The sequence below is a fragment of the Mobula birostris genome, chromosome X (assembly GCF_030028105.1).
Source record: "Mobula birostris isolate sMobBir1 chromosome X, sMobBir1.hap1, whole genome shotgun sequence".
Taxonomy (NCBI): domain Eukaryota; kingdom Metazoa; phylum Chordata; class Chondrichthyes; order Myliobatiformes; family Myliobatidae; genus Mobula; species Mobula birostris.
Window position 1 is genome coordinate 42410592 of NC_092402.1, and position 22815 is coordinate 42433406.

At 40.5% G+C, this 22815-nt stretch overlaps 1 protein-coding gene across 2 annotated transcripts in view; it reads left to right on the forward strand.

The window, feature by feature from the left end:
• rab5c (RAB5C, member RAS oncogene family) overlaps positions 1–22444 on the forward strand; it is a 49940-nt gene extending 27496 nt beyond the window's left edge. For both annotated transcript variants that reach the window (XM_072249870.1, XM_072249869.1), the window contains 4 exons: positions 4851–5002; positions 9079–9201; positions 9395–9488; positions 17782–22444. In XM_072249870.1, the coding sequence (XP_072105971.1) occupies positions 4851–5002; positions 9079–9201; positions 9395–9488; positions 17782–17897 (485 nt within the window). In that variant the 3' untranslated portion in view covers positions 17898–22444. The remainder of the gene's footprint in view (positions 1–4850; positions 5003–9078; positions 9202–9394; positions 9489–17781) is intronic.
• Positions 22445–22815: the final 371 nt, after the last annotated feature.

Here is a 22815-nt window from a genome sequence, read left to right on the forward strand (position 1 = left end):
ACGCCTAAAATGACAAGATCTAATTTTGTACAGTATTGTTCAAATGGAGCCTCTCTAATTTCAGTTATCACTGTAGATACTATTCTTGTCTGTGGAAATTTCAGCCGGTGTCCCCACTGATTCAGAATCATTGATCTATTGGTAATATCGAAATGGGAAGATTAATGAGAATCTTCCAAAAGTTGATTTTTGGTGTGATGTGCATTTGATATAACATAGATCTTGGCAAGTGAAGGAAGCTATATAAGCAAAGCATTATCTTGTAATTGTGTTAGTTTTATTGCTAATTTGTTTGCAATTTATTAGAGAAATCAAGTGCATTCACCTGTTATTTTTACTTGTTCCTGGTTTTTGTTTTGCCAGATTGTTATTAACTGGGAGGATGAAACCCCTCATTAAGCAAAAAATTGATTATTTAATATCTAATTAAATGCTCAGGATTGGCCATACCAAAACTGATTTATTTGCTTTTGTGGAAAAAAATTAAGATAATTTCTAAAATTTAATTGTCCAAACAGCAGGTGTCCGGTGACATTGTTCAAGACCATTGTGCAGGCTGTTGTAGTTTTATACCGTAAGTCATTAGGTACTGCTGTATCAAAATCTCTTCGGCTGCAATCTGATTTCTCCGCATGAACGAGCTAAATTTTGTTTTTGTGGGAATATTGCACATGGGAAATGATGGTGCCAGGTCATAAGGATTCAGTGTGAAATGTCTAGAGCACCTGCATGTCTAGCCTGCATGAGTACAAACTCTTGAGTTATCACTTCAAACTCCCATTTAATGTGCATCAGTCACACAAATTTTCTTATAAGTGGAAGTGTGCATACAAAGCTGAAACAATGCAGGGCTAGCAAAACAAAATGCTGAACAACCTTTTTTATTAAATGCAATCGTGAACAATAGACAGATCAGGAATGCTGATCAAGTCAACTAGTTCCCAAAGAAAACTCTGACAGACCAATCAGATGGTTCACTGCTGCTCAGCGATAGAACACAAAAAAAAATCATATGTACAATTTTAAAAAAAGTAGAAATACTGGAGTCATGATGATCATGTTGAAGTCTGCTGGAGAGAGACATGTATACACATGCTGTCCTCCATAATTCAAAGAGATTGAAGGATAAGGTTGCAGGGTGACAAAACGTGGCAGGAGCACTTGGAGCTAAAAACTAATCCCTACCGGGAGAAAGCAGCACCTGTTCTTTCCGCACTGTTCTCCAGCAGTTTAAGGACTAAGTCCAGCCGGAACATAACTCACAAGTGCTCTTAAAAGTCAGGTATTAACCCTACCTACCAACAACCAAGCATTGCTATCCTGCTCCCCTTTATGATAGCTTATGAAGAAGCATGTGGCTTCCCTCCCAGAGATGATAGGTGTTTGTACACTCGACTCTTGAAGGCTTGGACACCATCGTCATAGATGTTTCCAACCACAGCATCTGGAAGGCTGTTCCAAATTCTGATAGCACAGTGAAGGAAGCTTCTATCCAGTGTGTAGGTTCCCGCATCAGGCATAGAAACAGCATGAGCAGGCATAGATAAACTTGATCGTGTGGTGCGCTGTCTCTCATAAGATGAAGGCAGCATGGTGCGAAGGTCTGCAGGGCTGTGGCTGGTGTGCATTTTGTATAGCACAGTAGCTGCAGCAACCTGTCGTCTGTGGTGTAAACTACTGATAGCTAGCTTCTCATGAGCTGTGGCTTCATCTACACCTATAATCCTGAGAGCCTTTCTTTGAATGAAATCAAGCTGGCTGAGAACACTGAGGCATTCATCCATGATAAGCAGGCATACTCCATAATACTTCGTACCTGGGCTTTGTAAACCGTGGCTATGCCCTCTTTGTCTAGTTTGGATGCTACTTTCCCCAGGGCTCCAAGCCTTTGTCCAGCCTTGTTTGAAATAGTGGAAAGGTGTTTATCTCACACCAACTTGCTGTCAATATTAACACCAAGGATTACTAGCTCCTCCTTTAAATCCAGCTTGTGGTTCCCAAAATACAGGTTGGGGTTAGATGGATCCCTCTTCCTAGACATCACCATTGCCTTGCACTTAGAAGGCTCAAAGGTGACATTCCAGTCTTCTGCTCAGGCTTTCATCCTGTCAAGGTTCCCTTTTCAGGCTTGCTGCCACTGTCTTACTCTCTTTGCTCTAATTGGTGCAAATAGTGTTGAGTCATCAGTGTACAGGTATAGTTCATTACTGCATGCATCAATTTGTTCGGTTAGATAATCAGAGAATTTAATTCCTGTACTTTTTGTACCTTAGTTCAGCAGTTTGATTAGTTTTGTAAAAAGGAAAATTGAAACAAAAATCAGGTTTACTATGTGAATTAGCAAACTCTGAAATGGCAATACACAAGGTATCAAAAAGAGCTTGAAACTATTTAGATGCAGGCAGATCGTTAAATCGGAATTGATATACATTCATTGATAAAGGATATTTGTATAAATTAGGGGCATAGTACAAATGCGCCTTTAATGTACTTCCAATACCAGCTACAAAGTAGAGGCTTGGCAAACACTGCAACAAAATGCCTTAATAACCACAATTTAAATGAGTAATAAATACTAGCCAGGATACTGCAGGGACTTTGTGGTGCTGTGGTAGCATTGGCATCTTAAATGGATTGACTCAGTCTGTGGTAAGGAGGAACAAAGCTCAGTTTAGATCTACATTTTGTTGACAAGGCTGGCATTTATTGCCCATCTCTAAATACCACTGGACTGGGGCACCTCTCAGTGAGTGGTCATTTCAAAAGGTCTGCTGTGGTGGCAGAAGTTGCTTCTATCATAGCAGATTCACTCCCATAAAGATCGGTGGTCAACCAGGTTGGCTTTTACAACAATCTAGTGGTTTTATGGCTATCATTACAAAGACTTAGCATTTTTTAAAGTAGGTGGAAGTTTAACTCTATAGGTTCCATTCTGGAATTTGAACCATTATCTCTGTATTGACTATTCATGCCTCTAGATTAGTACAATAATGTAACCCATGAATATGATGCCTCTGACTGGAGGAGCATCCAGTCTTATCCCCTAGCTCATTCTATGAAATGGAGCCCACAACTTTCTGACATTTAAGCAAGGTCACACAACCACTTTTTCAGAGTTCTACAAAATCTACAGTAGCTGTCATGAGTGCCAAGATTCTGTTTATTTCCTTTGTCAAACTTTGGCTAAAAGACGAAACATAATTCATGAACTTTGGCATTCTTATGCATTTTAAACATTCAGTTGTTACATTGAAATCTCATTTTTATATTGGGTGTTTTTCCCATATAAAGTTGTTTCAGTTTATTGAACTTGAAAACAGTTACTGTTAAAGTACAGGAGGCATTATGTCATAAGTCTTAAAATACAGCTGATTTTTTTAAAAAAATGGTAATATAAGGAAGTGAAATGAGTGCTTGGGAAAATTGACATCATTCAGCTACTTGCAAATAGAATTGCAATTGGTTATACCTTCATGATTTTTAATCTTGAAGTTTTCTTTTGAAGTAATGTTCTGCAATTTGTCACAGCTTTTTTAGGTCTGGAATATGGAAATTGCCAGCATGTTTACTGCCATGATTTAAAAATTCAACTTGAGTAAAACGTGTAGATCTGCAATTTAGCAGAGCTATTTAAAGATTTGTTTTTGGAGGAAAAATAGATGAAATCAGATTCTGAAATATTTTAAGCAACAAAGCAAGGGAGGAACTCGGCAGGTCAGGCAATGTCTGTGGAGAAAAATGAACAATCGATGTTTCAGGCTGACATCCTTCACAACTGGAAAGAGGGCAGAATAAATGCGGGAGTGGGGGAGGAGCACAGGCTGGTAGGTGAATCCTTTTGCGGGGGGTGGTGAGAGGCTAGCATGGAAGAAGCAGAGGGCTAAAGAATGAATCTTTTAGGAGAGGAAGTAGATCGTAAAATAAAGGGAAAGTGGAGTCCCCAAAGCAGGTGATGGGAAGGGGTAAAGGGGCCATAGGAAAAAGGGAAAACAGAGGGGAGATGGGAAGTAGTTGAGAACTTGGAGAATTAAATGTTGATGCTGTTAGGTTGAAGACTACCAAGATGGAACATGAGGTGTAGTTTCTAGTTTGTGTCTGGCCTCAATGTAGCAGTAGAGGAGGCAGTGGACAGACATGTCAGTGTGGGAATGGGAAGTGGAATTAAAATGGCTGGCCACTGAGAACCGAGCTGCTATGAGGCAATACCTAATTTGTGTCAGGTCTCCTAATGTAGAGAGAACGCTAGATAGAATGTGTGACCCTGATGGATTCGCATGTGAAGTGCTGGCTGAGATAGAAGGGCTATTTAGTGCCCATAATGGTGATGAGGGAGGAGAATGTAGGGGCATGTATATTCTGACCTTTGCTTTCTCCCTTTCTCATCCTGAAAAATCCTGACTCAGTGAGTTCCTCCAGTGTCTCGTGTTTCCATCATCTGCAGTCTCTTACATCTGAAATATTTGAAACAGTTTGAGTAAGTTGAATTTGACTTGATCATTTACAAGTAGGACCTTTATGCAGCTAGGTGAAGCTGCAGGTATTTGCTCATTTGGTTAATTATTTTGCATTCAGTATTTACTCCATCTTGAGTTAACATCCCAGCCCCTGGAGCTGAAATTATCCATTTCTGTATTTCCTAGAAATAAAACTTGATCAGTTTATGTATTGAGAGCCTTAGTCTGTTACTCTGGTTTGATAATTTTAATGAAAACTGATTGTAAGTGCTCATTATTAAGTAGGAATATAATCTTGTGATGTATTTTTCAAAAATGTATTGATTGGCCAAATGGCAAATAAAACTACTTTTTCCTCATTGCCTGAATTAAGTATTTGTCAAATTTTATTTTCAGCTGCCTTTCTAACACAGACAGTCTGTTTGGATGACACAACTGTTAAATTTGAGATCTGGGATACTGCTGGGCAAGAGCGATATCACAGCTTGGCACCAATGTACTACAGAGGGGCACAGGCTGCCATTGTGGTCTATGATATAACTAACACAGTAAGTAATCCCTATTGCTTTGTTTTGCTTTTACATCCCATTTCTTCCTTTCTGACCAGAAACGCAGCCTTCCACTGCACCACAGCAGGCTCTAAGCCTCCCCAGATTGGCACATGCTCTCGCCTTGTTAACATGGCTAAAAGTATTAGTCTAAAACTGCTTTGGTTTTGTTATGCATAAAGGTTTTCAAATACGAAGTGGAAAGGTGTTCTTTCCATCCAGCCTGTACTTCGTACTGCCCTGTTCACTGCTGTATGTTGTCCCACCCACCCAAGGTCATACACTGTCCTTGTGTACACTAATTAGTGAAACAAGGAACTGATAAATTGGTGCTGGTGCCTGAATCTCAAATTCAAATCAGCATATGTTGCTCAGATATTGTCCCCTTGGTTGACTTTTATTCATTGTGCTATAATAAATGCAGCACATTTTATAGGTACGTTGGCCCACTGAGTCTGCATTGAACATCACCCATTTTTGTTCTGACCTTATCCTAACCTAATTTATATTTCCTGCATTTCCCTCAATTATTTTGTAGATTCTATCCTTCAATTGTACACCAGGGGCAATCTACAGTAGCCAATTGACCTTCCAACCTGCACAATTTTGGTATGAGAGGGGAAAGAGGAGTGCCTCAGGAACCCCATGCATTCACATGTGCAAACTCTGCTCAGAAATCAGGATTGAACCTGCTTTGGTGGAACAGTGAGGGAGCAGCCCTATCACTAAACTGCAGACAAAATCAAACTAGTGCACTTATTCTTGTCCGTTTGCCCAGAAGGACATGAAAAGATTTTTCCAAATCATTGGGATGGGTTAAAACACCATGCTAATACTATATTGACTGAACATGAAATTCACAGCTTCCCAATAAAGAACAATTCTCAAATGCAAAGTACCATACTAAAAATCAAATTAAGTACTTTCTGAAAATGTAACTTGGCAAATTTCTTTTGCCTTTGAATTTACTAAGTGATTTGCAATGACTTTCCCATTATATAAAAAAACACATTTGCAGCTGTTATAAGCAGGCTATGATCTACTGAGTTTTCAATGAGGAAATCTAACTTTGGAGGCATTGCTCCAAATTTTGTTTTCATTCACTTCCTTTATGATGCAAGTAGTCAGCATTTATTTGCATTAGAATGCTTAAATATTCTGCACTTGAGCATCAAAGATTCAACCTTTTTTAATTTATGCTTGCTGCTTGATAAGAGCTTTACCCTGTGCCTGATGTACTTGACAGATTATAGTCAGGTGATTTACATTTGGTTTTGCTGATTACTGCCACCAGTGGTTTGACATGAGCATACAAGTCTGCCATATTTTACTTGTATAGCAAATCTTTGACAGTATTGTAGGAATTGTGACCTGTAACTTTCATAGCTGCATCTGATTAAACTTTCTTAACTTGAAATATTGATGTACATTTATTTTGATTAGCTACCAAGATTTTCCCCAAATTACAGTACTGTGCAAAAGTCTTAGGCACATGTAAAAAAAAACCTGTAAAGTGAGGATGCTTTCAAAAATAGTTTCTAAATATTAAAAAATTTATTGTAAAGAGCAGTAAGCATTAAAAAGCTAAATCTAATCAATATTTGGTGTGATCACCCTTTGCCTTTTAATACTACATCTGTTCTCTTCGGTACACTTGTCATGCAGTTTTATAAGAAAGTTGGCTAGCAGATTGTTCCACGCATCTTGGAGAACTTGCCACAGTTCTGCAGACTTGGTCTTGCTTGCTTCTGTCTCTCCAGGCAATTCCAGCATGCCTCGATGTTGATATCGGGGCTCTGTGGAGGCTGTACCATTTGTTGCAGAACTCCTTATTCTTTTTGCTGAAGATGATTCTTTATGACCTGAGCCATGTGTTTGGGGTCATTGTCTTGCTGCAGACTGAAGCTGGAACTAATCAGACACCTGCATGTTGGATGAGGATCTGCTTGTACTTCTCAGCATTGAGGATTCCATTAATTCTGACTAGATCACCAGCTCCATTTGAAGAAATGCAGCCCCAAACCTGCAAAGAACCTCTGCTGTGCTTCACTATTGGCTGCAGACACTCATCCATGTAGTGATCTCCAGCTCTTCTGTGGACAAACTGCCTCCTTTTTGAGCCAAAAATTTGAAATTTTGACTCATTAGTCCAGAGCACTTGTTCAGCATCCTAGTCCTTATGTTTTTTGTGTGTAGGTGAGTCTCTTGACTTTGTTTCCACTTCAGAGAAATAGCTTTTTGGCAACAACTCTTCCATGAAAACCACTTCTGAGGAGACTTCGCCAGACTGTAGAAGGATTTACCTGGGTGTTGGTTGTTTCTGTGATTTCAGAGCTGATGGCATTGCTGGACTTCCCATTTAGAAGAGGTGTCATATCTTGTCTGCTGCGCTGTTTCCATAGCTGACCACTGCGTTTCTCGCCCTCAATCTTCCCCATTTTTTTGTGCTGCTTCAGAAGAGCTTGGACAGCACACTTTAAAACTCCTGTCTGCTGCAAAATTTCTGCTTGGGAGAGGCCTTGCTGATGCAGAATGACCACTTTTTGTCTTGTTGCTATGCGCTCTCTTGCCATGGTGTCGGAATTGATGATTTGAAGGTTAAACTATCTCATCTGCCACACCCTCACCTTTTAATTTGGTTGTCCTTCACCCAGTTCGATTTCTTCTACACCCGTTTCTGTTTAAGTTAATCATTTTAGTTCATTCAACTCATTGTCACTGATTATTAGCACCTGTTTGTTATCTTCATTTGTTCATGCACTGGGTTATATACATGCAAAGTAAGCAAGTTTTTGAAAAGTTGTCTATTAATATGTTTAATGAAATACAAAACATTTCTCTAACATTTAATTTTTTTTTTTGAAAAGTGAATGTTTGGAAATCTAAACTTTGCTCTTTTCTCCTGACACACTAATGCAGAAGACAAAATTAACACCTAAAACAGATTTGTATCATTTGCACAGTACTGTATGTCCACTTTCCTTTGGCAGATCATAAACAAAGAGATTCTGCAAATGCTAGAAATCCAGAGCAGCACACAAGATACTGGAGGAACTCAGCAGGTCAGGCAGCATCTATGGAGAGAAATAGAGTCAACTTTTAAGGCTGAGACCCTTCAGGACCGGAAAGGAAGGAGAAAGGGGGTAACTTCCAACCTGATGGCATAAATATCAGTTTTTCCTTCTGGTAATTTTTCCCCCATCTCCCTTTCTTCTTGTTTGCCACTTTGATCTCATCTCTTCTCACTGGCCTCTCACTTCCCCCTGATGCCCCCCTTTCTCCCATGGTCCAGTCTCCTCTCCTATCGGATTCCTTCCCCAGACGTTTGCCTTTTCCAGTTACTACCTCCCAGCTTCACTTCCCCCTCCCCCACCCACCTGGCTTCACCTGTCACCTAACTTGTCCTCCTTGCCTTCCCCCCCCACATTTATTATGGCATCTTGTCTTCTGTTCCCTCCCCCCCCGCCCCCCCCCCCCCAGTCCTGATGAAGGGTCTCGGCCAAAACATCAACTGTTGATTCATTTCCATAGATGCCTGACTTGCTGAGTTCTAGCATTTTGTGTGTGTCTTTGGCTGAGCCAGGTTTAATTGCACGGGTGTGCTTCTTATCTTAGGCTATGGTGTGGCAGGTAACTAAATACTGCAGTGGAAGACAAATTGAAAAGCTACATCATTCACTGAAATGTTCAGGGCTGCACAGTAGCATAGTGGTTAGCACCATGCTTTACAGTACCAGCGACCTGGATTCAATTCCCACCGCTGTCCTGTAAGGAGTTTGTACGTTCTCCCTGCCTGGATTTCCTTCGGGTGCTTCAGATTCCTCCCACAGTCCAAAGATGTATGTTTGGTAGGATAATTGGTCATCAGGTGATTGCTGGGCAGTGTGGCTGAAAGGGCTGGAAGTCTCCACAGTGTATCTCAATAAATGTTTAGGACACTCTGCCCGTCATCCAAGTTAACTAATACAGATTGGTCAGTACTGTGCCACTTCCTAACAAGTCATTGCTAAACAAGAATTAGAAATCTTGCAGATCTTCAGGTTTACATATAACGAATATAATGTTTAATTCTGAAGGATACGTTTGCACGGGCTAAGAACTGGGTAAAGGAACTGCAGCGACAAGCCAGTCCAAATATAGTGATTGCATTAGCTGGGAACAAGGCTGACCTTGCAAATAAAAGAGCAGTGGAATTTCAGGTAGGTCACTGTATACAATTGCATTTTTATGTCATCTGCTACTACCCACTCTCCCAACTCCGACATCTTTGCACAGGAACAAAATATGCTCATTCTATCCTGTTACATAAAATGAAGTTCTTACAGAAGAATTTTTTGCAATTTAGATGTGTTAAACTATAGATAATTGGTTAGAAGTTGCTTTCTCTTGCAGGAAGCACAAGCATATGCAGAAGACAACAGCTTGCTGTTCATGGAGACATCAGCAAAGACAGCAATGAATGTGAATGAAATATTTATGGCCATAGGTATGTGACTATTTTTATTCTTAAATTTTTTTTTTGTCTCCTGTCATTTGAGTTTGACCTTTGAGATGACAACTTGCATTTGGAGCTGCTTTGAGGAATCATTTTGGCTTGCTTTTGTGTTCTTATAGCAAAAGTTGGGCTTTACAAACTTAAAATAGTAAATTACTTGCACTAAATGTTGTCACAGCAGTATTTATGTAAATTACAGGGACTATATCACTGGAAGTTTTCAACTACAATGGATTCCAGCTAATCAGGCATTCATCAGGGCAGCTGTTTATTTGGGACAACTTTTAAATAACAAAAAACTAATCAAGAAAGTAGCCAGGATTCCCTTCGTTTATTTGCCCCTATGCTGCATAATAGGGGCAGGAGACTCTTGCTGACAGTTTCTAACTCGCATCAGATGCGTGCATTTGTGTGGCTGTTAGACATTATCATGCTTAGAGCAAACAGTTTTTAAATAGCATCAGTTGTGTGCATTTGTGTTCAAAAAAAACAATGTGAGCAATGTTTTTTTTGGGTCACTGATAGTTGATGAGAACTTTTGCTCACTGCGGTTTCAAGCATTCAGGCTTGGAGATGCCAGAAACAGTCAGGAGTGAAAATGAAACCATTACTTTCATTACTTCATGTTAGGAACTATGAAGAATTTGAAGGTATTGACAATCATCTTAAATGTTACAACTAAAATTAAGATTTGGAAGATGCAATCACCAATAGCATTGTATGAAGGTAGTCTATTATCGGCACTCGGTAACTGCACTGATTTTGTTCATTCAGTCAATTGATAGAACATGGCTGCCTACCCTAGAGGAATTCGTCCATTGATAACTATTGGGGACTAATAATTTTATAGTACTGTGCTGATCTAATTTGTTCTGTATTTCATTTAAATACATTTCTTATTGCATAGTCAAAATGGTAGTTTGTCTTGTACTGAACTATTTTCATGAAATTTCAGCTAATTGGAGCAAAATGTACTGGTCCTGATGTATTGCAATTAAACAGAATCCACTGCTTAACGTTGCATCATTAATAACAGGATATTACTGTTTGAGAGAAATACAGAATTGCTTCTTTAGATAAACTTGAGGCCCTCAGGTCGGGGCTGACCATAGATGTTGCGTCCCAGCTGTCTTCATGATACGCAAACCAGGGCAATATGTGGCAAGCAAGCTGTTGCCCATGTAGCAGGCTTTCCCTCTCCACTCAGCATATGAATCGAAAGGAATTGCAGAGACCAATACAGTTTTGCACCAGCAGTGTCGCAGGAGTTGCTGGTCAGAATTGAACTCTATGTAGGACTTCGTGAAGGGCTTCAACTCCAGATTTTTCTTCTGGGTTTGCTCCCGAAGCTTTCCATATAGGTGGATATAGCCACAATGCAGTGGAGGTTTCAGATCAATTTTGCTTCTAGATGAGCTGCAACCATGGCTGATGAGCCCCATCTGCCTGAAGCGACTGGTTTTCAGACGCCAGTAACCCACCTTTGCCCCTTCTCCTGTCAGTAGAAATAGAAACATAGAAAATAGGTGCAGGAGTAGGCCATTCGGCCCTTCGAGCCTGCACCGCCATTTATTATGATCATGGCTGATCATCCAACTCAGAACCCCGCCCCAGCCTTCCCTCCATACCCCCTGACCCCTGTAGCCACAAGGGCCATATCTAACTCCCTCTTAAATATAGCCAATGAACTGGCCTCAACTGCTTCCTGTGGCAGAGAATTCCACAGATTCACCACTCTCTGTGTGAAGAAGTTTTTCCTAATCTCGGTCCTAAAAGGCTTCCCCTCTATCCTCAAACTGTGGCCCCTCGTTCTGGACTTCCCCAACATCGGGAACAATCTTCCTGCATCTAGCCTGTCCAATCCCTTTAGGATCTTATACGTTTCAATCAGATCCCCCCTCAATCTTCTAAATTCCAACGAGTACAAGCCCAGTTCATTCAGTCTTTCTTCATATGAAAGTCCTGCCATCCCAGGAATCAATCTGGTGAACCTTCTTTGTACTCCCTCTATGGCAAGGATGTCTTTCCTCAGATTAGGGGACCAAAACTGCACACAATACTCCAGGTGTGGTCTCACCAAGGCCTTGTACAACTGCAGTAGTACCTCCCTGCTCCTGTACTCGAATCCTCTCGCTATAAATGCCAGCATACCATTCGCCTTTTTCACCGCCTGCCGTACCTGCATGCCCACTTTCAATGACTGGTGTATAATGACACCCAGGTCTCGTTGCACCTCCCCTTTTCCTAATTGGCCACCATTCAAATAATAATCTGTTTTCCTATTTTTGCCACCAAAGTGGATAACTTCACACTTATCCACATTAAATTGCATCTGCCATGAATTTGCCCACTCACCCAACCTATCCAAGTCACCCTGCATCCTCTTAGCATCCTCCTCACAGCTAACACTGCCACCCAGCTTCGTGTCATCCGCAAACTTGGAGATGCTGCATTTAATTCCCTCATCCAAGTCATTAATATATATTGTAAACAACTGGGGTCCCAGCACTGAGCCTTGCGGTACCCCACTAGTCACCGCCTGCCATTCTGAAAAGGTCCCGTTTATTCCCACTCTTTGCTTCCTGTCTGCTAACCAAGTCTCCACCCACACCAATACCTTACCCCCAATACCATGTGCTTTAAGTTTGCACACTAATCTCCTGTGTGGGACCTTGTCAAAAGCCTTCTGAAAATCCAAATATACCACATCCACAGGTTCTCCCATATCCACTCTACTAGTTACATCCTCAAAAAATTCTATGAGATTCGTCAGACATGATTTTCCTTTCACAAATCCATGCTGACTTTGTCCGATCATTTCACCGCTTTCCAAATGTGCTGTTATCACATCCTTGATAACTGACTCCAGCAGCTTTCCCACCACCGACGTTAGGCTAACCGGTCTATAATTCCCCGGTTTCTCTCTCCCTCCTTTTTTAAAAAGTGGAGTTACATTAGCCACCCTCCAATCCTCAGGAACTAGTCCAGAATCTAACGAGTTTTGTAAAATTATCACTAATGCATCCACTATTTCTTGGGCTACTTCCTTAAGCACTCTGGGATGCAGACCATCTGGCCCTGGGGATTTATCTGCCTTCAATCCCTTCAATTTACCTAACACCACTTCCCTACTAACATGTATTTCACTCAGTTCCTCCATCTCACTGGACCCTCTGTCCCCTACTATTTCTGGAAGATTATTCATGTCCTCCTTAGTGAAGACAGAATTAAAGTAATTATTCAATTGGTCTGCCATGTCCTTGCTCCCCATAATCAATTCACCTGTTTCTGTCTGCAGGGGACCTACATTTGTCTTTACCAGTCTTTGCTTTTTACATATCTATAAAAGCTTTTACAGTCCGTTTTTATGTTCCCTGCCAGTTTTCTCTCATAATCTTTTTTTCCCTTCCTAATTAAGCCCTTTGTCCTCCTCTGCTGAACTCTGAATTTCTCCCAGTCCTCAGGTGAGCCACTTTCTCTGGCTAATTTGTATGCTGCTTCTTTGGAATTGATACTATCCCTAATTTCTCTTGTCAGCCACGGGTGCACTACCTTCCTTGATTTATTCTTTTGCCAAACTGGGATGAACAATTGTTGTAGTTCATCCATGCAACCTTTAAATGCTTGCCGTTGCATATCCACCGTCAATCCTTTAAGTGTCATTTGCCAGTCTATCTTAGTTAATTCACGTCTCATACCTTCAAAGTTACCCCTGTTTAAGTTCAGAACCTTTGTTTCTGAATTAACTATGTCACTCTCCATCTTAATGAAGAATTCCACCATATTATGGTCACTCTTACCCAAGGGGCCTCTCACGACAAGATTGCTAATTAACCCTTCCTCATTGCTCAAAACCCAGTCCAGAATAGCCTGCTCTCTAGTTGGTTCTTCGACATGTTGGTTCAAAAAACCATCCCGCATACATTCCAAGAAATCCTCTTCCTCAGCACCTTTACCAATTTGGTTCACCCAATCTACATGTAGATTGAAGTCACCTATTATAACTGCTGTTCCTTTATTGCACACATTTCTAATTTCCTGTTTAATACCATCTCCGACCTCACTACTACTGTTAGGTGGCCTGTACACAACTCCCACCAGTGTCTTCTGCCCCTTAGTGTTACGCAGCTCTACCCATATCGATTCCACATCTTCCTGGCTTATGTCCTTCCTTTCTATTGCGTTAATCTCTTCTTTAACCAGCAACGCCACCCCACCTCCCCTTCCTTCATGTCTATCCCTCCTGAATATTGAATATCCCTGAACGTTGAGCTCCCATCCCTGGTCACCCTGGAGCCATGTCTCTGTGATCCCAACTATATCATAATCATTAATAACAATCTGCACTTTCAATTCATCCACCTTATTGCGAATGCTCCTTGCATTGACACACAAAGCCTTCAGGCGCTCTTTTACAACTCTCTTAGCCCTTATACAATTATGCTGAAAAGTGGCCCTTTTTAATGCTTGCCCTGGATTTGTCGGCCTGCCACTTTTACTTTTCTCCATAGTACTTTTTGCTTCTACCCTCACTTTACACGCCTCTGTCTCTCTGCACTGGTTCCCATCCCCCTGTTGTGAACTAACCTACTCACGCCTAGCCTCTTTAATTTGATTCCCACCCCCCAACCATTCTAGTTTAAAGTCACCTCAGTAGCCCCCGCTAATCTCCCTGCCAGGATATTGCTCCCCCTAGGATTCAAGTGCAACCCGTCCTTTTTGTACAGGTCACGCCTGCGCCAAAAGAGGTCCCAATGATCCAAAAACTTGAATCCCTGCCCCCTGCTCCAATCCCTCAGCCACGCATTTATCCTCCACCTCATCGCATTCCTACTCTCACTGTCGCGTGGCACAGGCAGTAATCCCGAGATTACTACCTTTGCGGTCCTTTTTCTCAACTCCCTTCCTAGCTCCCTATATTCTCCTTTCAGGACCTCATCCCTTTTCCTACCTATGTCATTGGTACCTATATGTACCACGACCTCTGGCTCCTCACCCTCCCACTTCAGAATATCTTGGACACGATCAGAAATATCCCGGACCCTGGCACCAGGGAGGCAAACTACCATCCGGGTCTCTGGACTGCGTCCACAGAATCGCCTATCTGACCCCCTTACTATCGAGTCCCCTATCACAACTGCCCTCCTCTTCCTTGCCCTACCCTTCTGAGCTACAGGGCCAGACTCTGTGCCAGAGGCACGGCCACTGTCGCTTCCCCCGGGTAAGCTGTCTCCCCCCCCCCCCCCCCCCAACAGTACTCAAACAGGAGTACCTGTTGTTAAGGGGCACAGCCACCGGGGTACTCCCTATTACCTGACTTTTCCCCTTCCCCCTCCTAACCGTGACCCACTTGTCTGCCTCCCGTGGCCCCGGCGTGACCACCTGCCTGCAACTCCTCTCTATCACCTCCTCACTCTCCCTGACCAGACGAAGGTCATCGAGCTGCAGCTCCAGTTCCGTAATGCGGTCCCTTAGGAGCTGCATCTCGATGCACTTGGCGCAGATGTGGACGTCCGGGAGGCTTGGAGACTCCAGGGCCTCCCACATCCGACACCGAGAACAGCAAACTGCCCCTCTCCTCAAATAACAACAGAAAATGAATGCCAAACCTTCCTCGCCCGTTTCCACCTAAGCCCGTTGAGCCGAAGCCCTTAAGTCTTCACTTTGCTCCCGGCTCACTCCGCAGCCCGCAAACTACGCTGCCCGCTCTGAGGCTCTGTTCCTTTTAAATCTGCCGCACTGCACAGCCCGACGTCACACGCCTGCGCAGTCCTGCCTCTCAGAACGCTGTTGGAGAGAAAAAAAAATAACGAAAATTTCAAAAATGTCTTTCTCGGCACTCCCACTCAGACTCTCAGACTCCTTCTTCGAATCAAACCCGAAGCAGGATGTCTGCCCTTTTAAATCTGCCGCGCTGCACTGCCCGACGTCACACGCCTGCGCAGTCCCGCCTCTCAGAACGCCGTTGGAGGAAAAAAAAAATGGCTCCACTGGGCTTAGTAGCTAAACCACACGTGAAGGTCAGGAGCTGCATTTTGGTTGTCAAAGGCTATTTGAGAGAGACACACCATTGGGAGCATTTAATGAGTAGTATGAGATTATCCCCACTACCACCCCTGGCTATGATGACCTTAAATAACCTTGGATAAGCTGAATGTTGGCATTAAGTTGAGGCACTATCTTTATGTATTTATATCAAGCTAGTAAATGCTATTCTGGAGCTATCCAGATAATATAACCAGTAGGAAAACAATTAAGCTATGAAAGTGCTGTAGTTGCTAGGCTCGGTTATACTAACCAACCACTGCTACAACCATGAATAAGGCACAACAGTCTGACCACTGATTAGGCCTTGGCAGAGAAAGCTAAAATCCATTTAACAGGTAGTGAGAATGGACTTATGAAATGGAAACTGTATTGAGCAAACTTAATGTATTTTTAAAATTGAATGATGGAATAAATAAGGAACCCAAAGAAATGTTGAATTTTGACTAGACAGCTTTCAGGAAGGTGACATAAAATGACTCAACAAAATTAGTGTACTGGATTAGGGGTTATATACTGGTGTGGAAGGTGTTTCATTGGTAGACAATAGTAGAATAAATGGATTATTTTCAGATTCAGAGGCTGGATAAATGAGGTCATCTGAAGTATATGGAATCTGGAGCTTCAAAGGAAAGATTTGCTTGTTTCCAGGGAAAGGTAAAGGACTGCCCATTCAGCATTAATGCCAAGAAGCCCAAGGACAGTGAATCTTTCAAACTTTCTGCTAAGAGGGCTTGTTCAGTTGCTCTTAGGTTGGTGCTTAGGTAAAAGATCAGGTGTAATTTGAATGGCAGATCAGGCAGGAAAGGATAAATATCTTGCAATTTTTTTTTTTTACAAGCTTAATAAAAATAGTGACATAAAACAACTTGCCTGCACTTAGCCCCTTTTTCTATCATGCTTTGTTACCCCATTCAAATGAGAGAACATGTTACATACATCCAGTCCTTTGGTTCTAAGCTCATCTGAAGGGAGCTGTATCGTTCAGTATCAAGCTCATTAGTGAAGCAGAGGATCAGATCATCAGCATCACCTCTGCTTTTAAGGCATTGACCTATGCAATACTGTTAGCTGGTGCTTCCTAAAAACTGCTGGCTCCATTCCATTATCTGAAATGTTGATTTTTATATAATTTACATTTGAGCTAAGGTGGGAATTTTGTTCGTTTGTAGCGAAATGTTCAATTTAATATCATGTATTTTATTGCCCAAAATTAAACAGTGGAAGGGTTGTGTATTTTTGTGAATTGTCCTCCTGAATGCAGGTGTTCCAGTTCTTTAAAACTTAAATGTATTCCCTGAAAAAAAAGGTACTTTTCAAAATAGTTCCACAGATCTTATAGAGAATGTACACTGAATGTATAGTATTAACAAGGTCCATGGTTACCAGTGTACACAACCATGTTTATTTTGAAAATTTATGTATTTTATGAAAATTGACAGCCTAACATTGTCTTTATCTTAAGAATATTTCTTTCAATAACTCATGATATCCAACTAAACAGTGTCTTTCACCTTGTACATGCCCTCTTCACTGATGGCAATGTAAGCCATAATACATATTTCAAGCATTAATTGCAAATTTTTCACTCTTCCCCTGTTAAGACATTGGCCAAAAGAGTTAAAAGGAAAATGCCGCTGCAACAATAAAAACAAATTAAAATGCTTTGAATAATAAGTGTACAAACATTGGGAATACTTGTAATGGGGGCAGCAGGATCAAGTATTTCTCCTGAAAAGTAGAAAGTGCTTAATTGGGCAGTTCATGCACAATCTGTTGCATTGCAAAGCCTTCATCAGAATTTTGACCTGAAATATTAACTGTTTCTCTTTCCCAGATCCTACCCGACCAGAATATTTCTAGCACTTTACTGCTAGATTTCTAGCACTTGCAATTTTTAACTTTGAAATATTTGTCCTCAATTAGAATGTCATTCTGGTGAAGCCTAAGGACAGTGTGAAGCCTATGGACAGTATAGAAATGTACCTGGGTTGAAAGGCACTCAGCAAAACAGGACATCTCAGGGATAGATGTGCATCCAAAGATGTTTCTTGCATCACGAGTAAAACAAAGATTTAATCATGATCCTATAATTAGCCGTAGGTTATGTGCACTAAATTCCTAATTATGGTGGGAATACAACTCAAATGTTATAAGCTAGTAAATAGATTGTGAAATAATAAATATGAAATCAGTTGTTGGAACAACTTTTTTTAAATTAAACATTTTTCTTTTACAGCCAAAAAGCTGCCGAAAAATGAACCTCAGAATGCAGGTGGAACCTCAGGACGAACCAGAGGCGTAGACCTCCAGGAGACCAGTCCACAGAGTCGGAGCCAGTGCTGCAGCAACTAAACTGGTAACTGGCAGGTGTCCTCACAGAACCCGACCAGAGCCCCTTCACCACTCGCACTTACCGCAAGAGCGGCCGCAGATCGCTGCATTGATTCTTCACACCACTCCAATCACCCAGGAGGAAATCCGCCAACACTTTTTCCATTAGAAAGAAGTTCTAAGTCTTAAATCACTTTTAATATCAACCTCTTTGCTCTTCCCTTCTAATTCCAGTGATGGATGCATGCACCAGTTATGTTGAGCCAACTTTACCTGGGCAATTCCTTCATTTTCAGACTGTACAACTTGTATAATATCTGGAGAGCGAAGATTTTAAAAAAAAAAAAAAGATTAGGTGTCTTTTTGTGAATCTGCATAAAGAACTAAATACACAACCCTTCCAATAAATATTAACAAATTTAGATTAATAAGGGAATCAGTGGTTAAATGCTTGTGGTTTTGACCAAATCACAATTATGAATTTTGAAAGGGATCTCTATTTGTAATGCAAGTTTTCTTTGTATTCAATCAGTAGTAAACCATTATGTCCATAAAGCACCTTCCATTATAGCTGTTTTGTTCTTCCTCTTTGTGTTCGGAAAGCATGGAGTTTTCTTTTTGGTTTCTAGTGTAATGCACTATTCTGTTCAAAACTTTTGCAATCTGCAAGTTTCAATGTCCATGGAGGTGATGTGATGTCCCTAATGTCAGCAATTACAATCTTGCACAATGCTTGGATTTGTGGAGAGTGTTCAGTCGTGCTGTGACTGTTGGCAATGAAAGCAAGTTTGCCTGTGTGAGAGATACCAGTCTGTAATAACTTCTGTAATTTGACAAATAAAAATAGAGGGAGGTGTGAATTAACTCCAGTTTGTATTTGTTTTATAATATCTAACTTTTTAATTATCAGCTCCATTGGGATTGCATTACTTATAGTACAAATGAAGACAGTTAGCCAACAATATCATTTGTCTATTGAAGTATTAACTTTACCACCTTTCGCAAATGAATAACTAATAAGACTTGTTTCAAAGTATGCTTTAAGTACAGTATTACACTGGAAGACATTGCTGCCAGCTAGTTTTGAAATGGGCTAATATGACAAGGATTTAGAATCTTAACTTTGAAAACTACTTCTTAAAACTGCTAGTGATATTGAAACTCAATGTCCCCAGCAGCAAATTTTCTTTTCACTAGCTTCTGTAATTAGTGCTAGTTTTGGGATGTTTTGTGCTGAGTACATGAGGGCTGGGAGTACAAGAAAGTCTTGTTGCTGGTCAAAGTTTGCATTAATCGCACCACAATCTCAGACTGTAGTTTTCAAATGATTGTATGTGACTGGTATCAAACGTGGCTTGTACATGCCACTGTGCAACATCCCTTAATGTTCTGGAAATGAGGCACACTTTGGTAGCCAAGCACTAGTGTTTTAATACCCTTAAAGATAAGTGCTAATTACTTCTAATAAACTATCAACTTTAAAAAAAAGTGTGGTATCTAGCTTCCTTTTACTAACATTGTGAACTTGCAATAAACAAAACCACTCCAATTTCATGTAAGGTGCTGTGGTTTCCTGAATAAACCCAGGTTCTTTAAATGTGCAGAGGACATCAATCTCTAAAAGAACAGAAACCCACCATTTGTGTAAGAAGCTCGAAGCATTTAACAGCAGATCATATTTTTTGGTTGCTTTCAACACCTGAATTTGGAGAAGTTAGGAAATTAGCAGTCCAGTGGGTCATGTTTGTGGTATGAATAAAAAAAAAAATGTTCTTCTGATCCAAAACATAAATGGAATATCTAAGATTGTTCCAGATCAGTATAACAAAGAAACAACAGTGCAAGTCTAGTATAATGCAATGAGTGGATGAATCTGGTAATTAAAGGAAAAGTAGTGATAATGTTAGAAGTTTGGGAGTGATCAAGGTCTTAAGTAAAACAAGTTTCTGGTATGAGGTATGGCTTTGCTAAAATAGATTGGAAAACTACCAGTTAACTGAGTCTTAAGAACTTGGTATACAGTTTACAATGTGCGGCTTTATGCACAAGCACTTGTCACTGGAAAAGTAATCCAGCTCTGGCTAACAAAATTTCACAAGGCTTGGTATCGCTGAAAAGTTGAATTATGTTGCCATGCAGAATTTGGCAAGAGAATACCATTATATAAAGAAAGGGGAAGTAGATGAGTTGTAATCCATTGATGAAAATAAAAGCAGATTGTAAACTTTTATACGTATGTGAAAAGGAAAATTGGCAAAAATTGTATTTGGGAATATTGTATTGGAAAATTTGAATTGAAATTGTCATTATGAAAGAAGGTATGAGAGACCTCTAAAATAAAAGATGTGAATTACTGCAGCAAAAGAAGTTTAATGATGCAGCCTTGACAGCTGTCTCCATTGGAATTTGTCTGTGGGTGGATCCACTGAGAATCATCACTTGCCTGTGATTATTAAGCAGGTTAAGATTAATGAGTTTTTGAAGCCAACCAAATTGGGAATCCTCCTTTCCCTTGGTTGACTGAATCAAAATCTAAAGATCAAAAAACAACAACAACATTGCAGTGTCTATCTAATTCACTTATTCCAGATCTTCATTCCACTTGCATTCCACAGTGCCTTAGAAAAAATATTCAACCCCCACAACCATTTTCACATTTTACTCTATTTTATAAATTTAAAATATATTAAAGTAGGATTTTTGTGCTAATCTACAAAATATTGTGCATCATGTCAAATCAAAAGAAAAATTCCAAAACCTCTCAACAATTGAATAAAAATTAAGATTGAGAATATTCATCCCCTTTGTAATTACTACACTAACTTTCCTCAAGTGCAATACTGTATGTTGCCTTACTAATTCACCCAATTTCTTGATGTGGAAAATTGGAGGATAAGCTACTTTCAAAGGATTCCTAAGAATAAATACCCCTCTCTGTAAGGTCTAACAGACCATATCAAAATGAAGATAAATTAGGGAAATAAAGGAGCACAAATCTGGAGAAGGGTACAATACCATCTCAAAGGCACTGAAAATACCTTGGAACAGAGTGCAATCCAATGTTTAAAAAAAAAAGTGAAACCACAGCCACAGTAGTCAGGGCACCCCTCTAAACTTAGTTGCTGGAGAAGAATGGCACTTGTAAGTGAGGCTGCTGTGACACAAACAGACACTCTGAGTGAGCTGCAGAAGTCAGGTGGTTGCAACTGGAGGTGGAGTTCATGGCTCTGCAATCTCTAAGGCCTTGTACAAATTTAAAGAGGAGTGACAAATAGCTTTGGCTTGGGGAGGGGAAAATATATCCTTGCTCATAAAGACTTTTCAGAGTGACACTTAGAATATACTGTGTAAAGATGTGGAAGAAGGTCTTGTGGTTAGATCAGACTAAAGTGGGAATTTTTGGCTCCACTCTAAGCAGTATGTGTGGTGTAAATTTAATATTGCACCTCAGCCAGGTAACAACATCCCTAATGTAAAGTATGGTGGAGGTAGCATCATGCCATAGGGATGCCTTTCAGCAGAAGGGACTGGAAATCTGGTCAGGATTGATGGGAAGATGAATGCTGCTGAATACAAAGAATTCCTCGATTTAAAAACCTGCTAGCCTCTGGCAGAAAACTTAAACTAGGGGGGAAGGTCATCTTTCAGTAAGATAACTTCAAAGCACACTGTCAGAGCAACCGTGGAGTGACTTCAAATGAAGAAAATTGCTGTCCTTGAATGGCCCAGCCAGACTCCTGACCTTAACCTGATGGAATGTCTCTGGCTAAATTTCAAGATTTCTGTTCACCACTGCTCCCCAAATAACCTGGCACAACTTGAGCAATTTTGCAAGAAGGAATGGGCAAATGTTGCTCCATCACATTGTGCAAAGCTAATAGAGACTTATCCAAAAAGACTACTGCCTCGAGAGGTGGTTCAATTAAGTACTGAGCAAAGGGGGGTGAATACTTTTGAAATGCTGACATTTCAGGTTTTGAATTTTTAGTTTTTTGTGCTTTACAATTTTCTTTGTTATGGCTCCAATGTGAAAAAAAGAACATGTGATTCACCATTTTTTAAAAAAAATGTTAAATTGAGCAAAGTCGCTGTTTGTAATACTCATTTATGTGAACAAAAGTTTGGGGGCTGAATATTTTACAAGGTGCTGTATTTTTTGTCTGAAGCGCTGTATATATAATTGAATGTATTTGTATTGGTGTGATCCTGTATCCTCTGATTCTAAATGAGTAGTTTAATGTAAGCTTCCAGAGTTGTGCAGTACAAATGTCTTGCAGGTGTAGTCTCTTCTTGGACAATTTGAAGATCCCAAGTTTCTCTGATCCTTATGCATTTTCTGTTGGGGATTATCCTCATGGTTTTTTTTTCTGGTTTGCCTCCAGTCCTTAACCAGTTTGTCACCAGAACTCAGAGCATTGTGGGCATGTTATGTTGATTCCGAATGTGTGGCAACACTTCCAGGCTGCCCTTACCATATCCTTGGGTGTGTTGGTTGTTTACACAAACAACGCATTTCATTGTATGTCTCAATGTACATGTGATAAATAAATCTGAATCTAATTAATTAATTCTTGGTGTAACTGTTTGCTTCAATTTCCTTTGCAGAGAATTGGCACCTTGTCTTCTTTTCATGTGCCCTCATTTCTGTCATTTAGTTGCCATCTCCACCAACCTTCCTGCTGATTTTTGTTGGCCAGGAACAGAAAACTGATTTGTAGTAGAGAAGTGGAGTTCCACTTGTAAACGTGTCCCTAGTCCCATTTTAGTTTGATCCCTTTGCTTCAAAATTTATCATCTAAATTTGGAATCAGAGTATGATATATTTCTGAAGCTGGGTGAATATTGAAGAGATCTGGATACATGAGCTCACCCATTACAAGAATTAAAAATGCAATTAGGATTCAGAATCTAGCAGACAAAAAATGCAGCACATTGATCT